This window comes from Saccopteryx bilineata, chromosome 2 (genome assembly GCF_036850765.1).
Source record: "Saccopteryx bilineata isolate mSacBil1 chromosome 2, mSacBil1_pri_phased_curated, whole genome shotgun sequence".
In the NCBI taxonomy this organism is placed as follows: Eukaryota; Metazoa; Chordata; class Mammalia; order Chiroptera; family Emballonuridae; genus Saccopteryx; species Saccopteryx bilineata.
In genome coordinates this window covers 280,130,937-280,140,234 of record NC_089491.1, presented here as the reverse complement: position 1 = coordinate 280,140,234, position 9,298 = coordinate 280,130,937, and the positions used below count along the sequence as shown (strand labels likewise).

Below are 9,298 nucleotides of genomic sequence, written 5' to 3'. Positions count from 1 at the left end.
CATTTGTTGTAACTGAATCAGGTTTAGACGCTCTTCAGGTATAATGGCACTAAGCCTTCTGTCACCACGCTAGGATTTTGTATACGCAGAAGCGTTCCATTGTCCACTCTGCCTGGCTTCTTTCTCCTGGGATAATGGTGGTGAAGCTCAACCATGTTGTTGCGTTACTAGCAGCATGTATGTCCTTATTACCGAGTATTAGATCATTGAACGACTATACCACGGCTTGTTTATCCATGTGTTGATGAATATTTTGGTGGTTTCCAGTTTGGGGCTATTACAAATAAAGCTGCTGTGGGTATTCATGCCAGGTCCTTCTGTGGACATGCATTTCCTTCTGTCTCGGGTAGAAACCTCAGTAGTGGGATGGTTGGGTCCTGTGGTAAATGTATGTCTAACTTTCTAAGAAACTGCCAGACTGTTCTCCAAAATGGCTGTGTCATTCGATATTCCCACCATCGGTGCATGGACGTTCCAGTTCCTCCATGTTCTCGTCAACACTCGATGTGGCCAGGTGTTTAATTTCAGTGTGTGGAGAGGTGTGGAGAGGTATCTCACTGTGTTGAATTTCTTAATTACTAATGATGAGATGGACTGGTCATTTCTTTATCACCTTTTGGGACTTTTCTATTCAAATGTTTTGCCCCTTTTCTTAGTGAGTTAATTATCTTATTATTGAGTTGAAAGGGTGTTTTATGTTCTGGGTCTAAGTCCTCTGATATATGTACTTGCAAGTAGTAATTTCCCTCAGTCTATGGCTTGCTTTCTCATTTTCTTAATGTTGCTTTTCAATGAACAAAAGTTTTTAATTTTGATGCAGTCAAACTGATTATTTTCTTTTATGGTTTTGTGCTTCCTATATTTTATCATAAGGCTTTTTCTCCTATGTTTCATTTCAGAAGTTTTATAGTTTTACATTTAGGTCTCTGAACTATTTTAGCTAATTCTTGTGTATAGTGTAAAATAAGGGTCCATATATACATATACATATACATATACATATGTGTGTGTATGTGTGTGTGTGTGTGTGTGTGTGTGTGTATATATATATATATATTTTTTTTTTCCCTCCCCTTACAGATATCTAGTCGGTCTAGCACCATCTGTTAAAAAAAGGACTATCATTTCTCCATTAACTTTTCCTTGCGCCTTTATCAAAAACCAGTTCACCGCACCTGTCGGAGTTGGCAGTCCGGTGCGATCTATATGGTAATTGTGCTGCTTGGTGATGTTTGATGTCTGCCAGGACCGCTTCACGCTCCTTAACTCCTGTACCATTTTCCTAGCCGATCTGGGCTGTGTCTGTAGCAGCATTATTTCCGTACTGAGATATAATTCACATCACATAAAAGTCACCATTTTGAAGTTGTTCTCGGCATGTTCACTGTGTCGTGCACCGTCACCACGGCCTGACTCTAGAACTCTTCCATCACTCCCCAAAGAAACTTTGTACCTGTGAGCGGTTGGTCCCAATTTCCCCCTCTCCCTGCCCTCTGGAGACCACGAACTTGCTTTCTGTTGTCGTGGATGTGCCTATACTGGACATGTCAAATTAATAATATCGTATAGTATGTGGTCTTTTGTGTCTGGCTTCTTTCACTTCATAGAATGTTTGCAAAGTCCATCTGTGTTGCAAGACACAACGATGCTTCCTTCCTTTTTGTGGTGGGATTGTATCCCGTTGTTTGCGTAGACCCCATTCCTTGCTTGGTGGACATTTGGGTTATTTCTCCTCTGGGGCTGTTATGAATAATGTAGCTATGAACATGCATCTACAAGATTTATGTGGACATACATTTTCAGTTCCCTTGGGTATATGCCTAGGAGTGGAATTGCTGGGTCACGTAATCACTCCGCTTGACTTCTTGAGGAAATGCCAAACTATTTCCTTCAGGGGCTTCACGATGATTTCCCATTCCCACCGGCAACGTACAAGAGTTCCGATCTCTGCATGTCCCCGCCAATGCCTGTCTTTTATTTGAGCTACTGTAGCATGAGCATGAAACAATAGTTTGCTGTCATTTTGATCGCCATTTCCCTTATGGCTGACAATGTTGAGCGACTTTTCACGTGCTTATTGGCTATTGGTGTATCTTTGGAGAAATGTCTGTTCAGATCTTTGGCTGATTTTTAATTGGGTTATTTTTCTTTTTTCTTGTTGAGTTGTAGGAGTTATGTAATTCCAAAGACTAGACCTTTGCCAGTCTGATTTGCAAATATTTTCTCCTGTTGATAGGTTGCTTTCTCACTATCTTGATAGGTACCGTTTATGGTTTAAAAGCTTTTTAAAAATTTTGATGGAGTCCAATTTACCTAATTTTTCTTTGATTGCTGTGCTTTCGGTGTCCTGGCCAGTATCACACGTTGTTTTCCTCATGTTAACTGCGGCATCACCTTACCTTGTTCTAAAGCTTTGTTGGTACTTTTAGTGGGATGGATGGATTAATTTAAGTAGAATCATGGTCTCCTTAAGAGGGAATTTTTTATCAAAGATCAGGGAGATATCTTTCCGTTTATCCAAGTCCTCGTTGTATTGTTCAGGGATGTTTTAAAGTTTGTTTTGCATAGGTTTTATACTTTATATTAGGTTTATTTCTAGGGGTTTTTTTTTGTTGTTGTTGTTGTTATTGTGAATGAGACCCACGTTTAAGTGCTGACACCTAGCAGAAGTGTTTGAGGTGGTATTTCAAACTATCCTGTGCTCCACATTCGGGCCACGCTCAGAACTGCAAGCCCAGGTCTCCATCAATTTGCTCTGTAGGTAAGGGCACGGAGGTCTACGGGTATTGAGTGACCTGCTCACGGCCACACGGCAAGCAGGTGGCAGAGATAGTGTGAACGCCCAGGTTGTTTGTCTGTCTTTATGTTTGGCCTGACTCTGAGCCAGAGCTCTGTCACCTCACCAAACCGCTGTAAAACATCTGAGTCTAGGAAAATGGTGAGAGTCCTTAACGTGTGTTAGGGACCAAGTCATCCGTCAAGGTCGGGATTCGATTAAGAGGGGACCGAAATTGGGGGCGGGGGCGAAGGAAAATGAAACAATGCTTAAATGAGAGAAAAAGTAAAGTTCAGGCAGGCAGGCAGGCAGACACACACACCCCAAACCCTCAAACCTCCCGAGCTTCCTGCCTGTGAACCGAGGGGGGGCGGTGTGAGGTCCTTGGCCCCGGTAGGTGCTTGCTCTCAAGTCCTCCACTTCCTGGGGAGGCCGTCCGGAGCCTGCACACACTCCCTGGCCCGTCTCCGTCCGTCCCGGCTGCCGCGGCCTCTGCGTGCCGGCACTGCCCCATGGGAAAGGCCGACATGAAGTGGAAGGTGCTGGTCCTCGCGGCTGTCCTGCAGGCTCAGGTCCCAGTTGCAGGTAAGGCCGGAGCATCGACGGCGAAGAACTTTTGGAGGCTCTTCTGTGTATGTGTGTGGGGGGGGAGCGTGGAGGGCTGGTGAGGACCTGGCGTCTCCTCCCAACGCCCGCAGTCCTTCCAGGACCAACTGGCAGTGGAGCAGGGAGAGGCCCAGCGCCGCATAGAAGGTCGGCCATCCGTTCATTCAGAGGCAGTGGCTTCGAAACATTCCCTTGCACAGTATGGACTTCCCAGTGGTCAGAGGGTGGGAGGGAGGCAGACGGGTGCCCGAGGCAGGCCCTGTGGGTAACAGCGGCTGGCTGGGACTAGGACACTTAAGCTGGGCCAGGCTTTGAGCTGCAGCATTGTTCCCGGTTCTGCCTCTTCTTTCACTCCCGCTGCCGGCTCCATCGCTGAATCCCTCTCCTTCCGTCCACCCCCGACAGAGAACATCTCACTCACGGTCAGGCCGGGCCGGGTCCCGGCTGTGGCCCTGGCTGACTTGAAGTACCAGAACAGTCCAGGGTCTGACTAAGTGGGGTTCACAAAGGGAGGGAGGTGGCCTTCCACAGGCGACAGACCGACCAGCAGAGCACTTCCTCCCCACCCCATGCCGGTTCACGGGGGTGACGCTTTACGAGCCTCTTTCCACCACCGCTGGGCCCTCTTGCCCAGGAAGGAGGAGGGATGACCATACAGAATGGCCGTCTCTGGGTACTGGCGTCGTGCATGTATACAAGGACAGGACCAGCTGTGCTTGAACCTAGAGAAACCTAGAGGGTTGTCACAAATGTCCTACCTCCGCTCAACGTGGATGGAGTCAGGAGACAGCGGTGGGAGGCAGGGTTGGCTACCAGCACGTCTGCTCTGCCTGGGGACCTGGCACGGCCCTGGCCCGGTGCGGCGTGGTGGGGGGAGGTGGTTTCAAGTCTGAGAGGTGGCGGGTTTTCTGTAAGAACACAGCTCTCTTCTCAGAAAGATCTGGTTGGGTATGATTCACACAGTGCAGTGGGATGAGGACAGCAGGGCGAGCCCAGGGCACCCCACCCGGGTGTGCAGGGGACCAGAGGACCCATGGAGCACCGCAGCAGCCTGGGAATTCGGTGCTCCGCTGGCCTAGTAGGTTCTGACCCTGGGCCTTGGGTGCAGGAGCTGGCACTTGGGAATGAAATCACCATGTGGACCCTCCTCACAGGTTCATGGGGGGCCAAGGTCGGAGCAGAGAGGACTTAGAGGGGACTTAGAGAGCAGCTGTCCAGGAGCTGCTGACTTCCAAGAACAGAAACTAAAACCCCGCCCAGCATGCACGATGGGGCCGTGGCCCGTTTCCACCCCCAATGAGCAGGAGGAAAACATTCACATTCGCTTCCCCATGTGCTTGGCCAGTGTGGGGGTCACTTCAGCCCCCTCAGCAACACGGCTGCTAGACAGAAGCCTTCCCAAGGGCCCCAGCCCAACGACCGTGCCATGGTGAGGGGACAGGAGACCAGACAGGCCTCTCCCTCCCTCTGCGGTTTGACTGCAGGTCTTCCCCCTCTTCTTGCTCAATGCCCCCAAACCCTTTTAAAACATCTACCTTCCACTAAAGACTGTTCTGTTGGCATTTCCTTGGAAATGCCCTTGATCATTGAGATCCAAGCAGATTATGACCTCGTCTGTCTACGGGAAGTCTCCCTCCCCGGGTGAAAGTTCACTAGGGCAGTCACCCTTCCCTGGGGCCTGAGGCTGGCAGAGACTATGGTGATGTCCCTGATGCCAGGCACACCCGTTTGCTTGCACAGCTCTCGGCTCCTTGGTCCCTTCTTGGCCCCTCTCTGTCTCACAGCGGCCAAGGTCACACTCAGCGGTCTGCGTGTCCTTTATCCTTTGTCCAGTGAAGGCATGCAGCTATGACACAAAACCTCAGGAAACGCAGGCCTCCTGGGCTTGTGATCAGCTCTGCTTTTGGGGAGGCAGCTGGGATTGGTGGGAAGGGTCAGGCCAATCACAGCTGTGCAACCTTAGGCAAGTTACTTAACCTCTCTGGGCCTCAGCTTTCTCACCTCGAGAGGAAGGGTAACCTTCATCGCAGCATTGTGACTTGAGGAGTGACTATCTTGCCTGGTGCATAATAGACGGCCAGGGAGTGGAACTTGTGCTAATGATCACTATTATTTCCTTTTGGCCTGTTTCTTGGTCCTCGGTACCCAGAAACAGGAAGCGGAAGCCCACGGTCAGGATGGTTAATCTGCTCTTGGTAGGGTTGTGAAGCAGCCCTGGGCATTTTCTCCATCTCCTTCTCTGGATTTCTGAGCATGGCCACAACAGCACAGGCCCGTGGCAAAGGTCTGTCCAGGTCCAACAGAGCACGAAGAACAAAGCTTCGGTGGGTCTCAGGGTGACCCTCCCATTGTTGTCTTTTAAGACATCTATTCAGTAGGGATGGCCCCCCAAATTGAAAACATGCTTGAAAAATACATCCTCTGAGTAGTGAAGGGGAGGGCATGAGAGACAGAGCCATCTGGTCACCCTCGGTCAGGGTGGCCACCCGGATTTTGAAGCGGCAGTCGGTGCGCACGCACTGTGTTCAGGTGCAAACTTCTCGAACAGCAGCTCTCTGCCGAAACGGCTTGCAGCTGGACCTGAGAGACGCTTTTTAAGTGAGGCCGGGACCAGTTTCTCCTCGATGGCCTTTCCTTTTCACCAGTGGTTTGTTTTGACCTCCGCCCGGGCCCTGCTCACCCAGGTGAGCTGCTCAGTTTTCTGCCGTGGCTTCATTCTCCGATTTGCTGGCCTGCAGATCGGGCGCCCCAAGACGCGCCCTCGCCCCAGGAGCAGTCTTGGGGAGTGAATGGCCATGGATGTATTTATTTTAACATCCTTTCCATTTTTGCCTGTGTCTTTAAAAAGAAAAATAGATTTAATTTTGATGGGATGTTCACTGGTACTTTCAAGAGTCCCTAGGCACCGTGTCTGGTATTTTATCTGGAAGATGCAGACACTTTGGGAGCAGCCTTGCATGAGACCCGTCCGGACGCACCCCTGGGGCACCCCAGCTCTCCTGAGCCTGCTCGCCTGGGGGTCAGTTCATTGACTTAGATACATAGAAGGGATGGTTCAAAATAAGCTTCCTCTCTGCTTGGGCCAAGGCTAGTTCTTACCAGCACTAACGTGATGTGACAGCCGTTGGAGCTAACATTCAAGTCAGTTTGGTTAAAAAAATAAACCGGTCATTTGACCTGTTGGTTGAAACAAAATGGCTACATGAGTCAGTGCACGGTACACAGTCATTTCTTCCGGCCTGAAAACCCGAGACTCTGTTTCCCGGTGGGGGGGAGAGAAACACCTCCCTCTGACTATTATGTGTATCCCAACCCTTAGCCCAGCGCCTGGAGCAGAGCCCACAGGCCACAGATATCTGTGGACTGAATTCAAAGCTGGGCGAATGAAGGAAATCTCTATGTTTCTGTGTGATTAAATGAACTTGAATGGTTTATTTGTGGGGGGAGGAGGGTGTATATTGGAGTGGTATTATTTGGACCTTTTTTCTAGAGAATGTCATATTAAAGTTTTGTTTTTTAAGAGGAATTAAAGTGGTGGAGGGGACAGAGCAGCTTGAGTGACTAGCGTGAGTCGAAGCAGTTGTAAGGATGGTTTAAGGTCAAATCGTCCCGCCGTCAAAATGTTCTGGCTGGATCATGTGCAGTTTCCATTCTTCATTGATTTTGGCCCTACAGACACCGTTGCTCCATAGGATTCCAACTAACAGATCTCGAAAACAAACATTAATGAAGACGCTCATTTTTTTTTCCTGACTTGGCTTTAACTTTGGGGGCAACGCAGGAAATAAAGAAGGCTGTCACCATTGAGGCCGTTGACTAACGAACTAATAAGCTGATGAAAGGAACCAAAGAGGAAAATGAGAGTTTCTGGATTATAGCCTAAATCCCGTTATTCAATTTCATCCACTTTGCCCAACTGCCTCAAAATAGAAGGGGATGAGGGGGAAGGGATATTTAACTATCATGTTCAGTTTGGTCTGAGTTACTAAATAAATGTTCCATGTAACTATTGCCTTCCCCACCCACCCCGTCTTAATTTGAGGCTTTTTTATTTTTAACAAAAATGCCATAAAATTATTAGAGGAAGTTACGCATTTTAAAAATTCCATAATCTTACCAAGCTAGCCCAATAACTTTTCAGTTTCACTTCTTTATTTTCCGTTCCAAAATTTTTTTAACAAGTATATACATATCTTTATATAGTTGCTGTTATGAAAATGATTTCACCTTTTTTTTTCTTTATATTCTGAATTTTTATTTCTCTTTATTTCATGCCGAGCCTTCATGATCGAGTCCAGTTGCTATGAGAACTTCCATAAATAATTCTTGCATCGTGTTTCTCCGCTTATTTCCTTATTGTTGAACATTTGGGCTGTTTCTCATTTTTCTTATTATGGCTAATCCTGCAAGACAGATCTTTACGTAGGTGGCTTTGCAAATTTCTTCTGAAGTCCTTCCTTGGCCTTCTTTCTCCAGGATGGGCCGTGAAAAGGCTGCACTCAAAGCCCATTTTACAGAGTACGTTAGACGTCTGCAGGGAGCAATCCCGTTGAGGACAGAGAGTCTGTTTCTAAATCTCTGGGCCCATCCATCTGCACCTGTCTCTATCTTCTCTGGAGCTGGGACATGGTGGAGGGAGACGGGAGGCCACGGAACCAGAGAGATCTGGGTCCAAGGCCTGGGTGCGTCCCCAGCCTGTCACAGCCGCGAGCTGCCCCCTGCAGAGCTTGGCCATCCTCTCTGAGGGGGCGGCCACACTGCGCGCACAGCTCAGGAGAGTGTGGTGGGCTGAAGCGGCCTATGGAACTGCCTTCCCCCAGTGCTCGAAAAGCGACAACCATTATTACCACCTGCACCTCAGTTTCCCAACCTGCAAAAGAGAAACACTGTCGCTTTCCCCATGCAATGAAGTGGCAGCCCCGGTCCTACCCGGCTTCCTTATCTTCCTTTGTTACGAAAGTACAGTGGGAATTGGGCAGAAATCTCCCTCTGGGCTTTAGATTTCTCATCTGGGAGGAGACAAAGGAGAGGGCTGACCATCCCTGGCAGCTACCAACTGAATCACGGCTGGTCTGGAAATGACAAAGTTTTAAAAGACATCCAGTGACCTAGCGCCCCCCCACCCTGTGTAGTACCTTCTTTCCTGAAGCTCTCAGTACTCTCTAAACCTGGGCTTCCACCTTATCACCGGGGTTCCACCTCTCTAGCGGGAGCCTCTGTGGGGAGAAACCCAAGCATGAAGCCTAAGGTTTTCTGGCTCCGGCACCGGCTGCAGATTGAATTGAGGCTGCAAGGACTTTGCTGGCGAGAGACCTGACTTGGAGAGGAAGCAAACTGTGGTCTGAAAGCCGCCAAACGGCCGTGGTGGGAACATGGGGAGCATCCACTGCCCACTTCACTCGCCTGTTAGGATTTGTGCTACCCAGTAATACATTTTCAGGCTCAAGGGGCCGGTGTGGGGGAGACAAAAATAAACAAACAGAAAGCATTTGAACAAGGACAGGCAGGGTCCCTGCCCAGGCCAGCCCGTCGCTTTCTTGGCACGGCCACCCCTTTCTGTGTGCAAAGTGCTCCTGAACCCCTCGCTCCACGTAGCCCTCCGATGGCAAATAGCAGAATGGCGGTAGGGTTCTCTTTTCATATACGAAGAAAACGAGGCTCGGAGGTGTGGGGATCGCAGCCCCAAGCCAGCTTCTCCCGTCCGTGTTCAGGGCACGTGCCCTCGAATCTTCCGTGCCCACTCCTCACCAGCCCTCCCCGCCAGCGGTCTTTGTCACTGTGCAATGTGGTCTCCCTGAGGACTGAGCGCTGAGCAGACCTTTGAAGATGTTCCCCTTGTGAGTGCCCATTGCTATTTTCCTCCTCATTTTTTTAAAAGTAAGAAATAATAATTATTTTGATGCTGCTTATTCTCAT

At 49.2% G+C, this 9,298-nt stretch overlaps 1 protein-coding gene across 2 annotated transcripts in view; it reads left to right on the top strand.

The window, feature by feature from the left end:
• The first annotated feature begins 3,164 nt into the window (after positions 1 to 3,164).
• The window catches only part of CD247 (CD247 molecule), a 71,652-nt gene continuing 65,518 nt past the window's right edge, over positions 3,165 to 9,298 (top strand). Inside the window, exon 1 of one of the 2 annotated variants that reach the window (XM_066261056.1) lies at positions 3,165 to 3,361. In XM_066261056.1, the coding sequence (XP_066117153.1) occupies positions 3,289 to 3,361 (73 nt within the window). In that variant the 5' untranslated portion in view covers positions 3,165 to 3,288. The remainder of the gene's footprint in view (positions 3,362 to 9,298) is intronic. The other variant, XM_066261057.1, reaches the window with a different exon arrangement.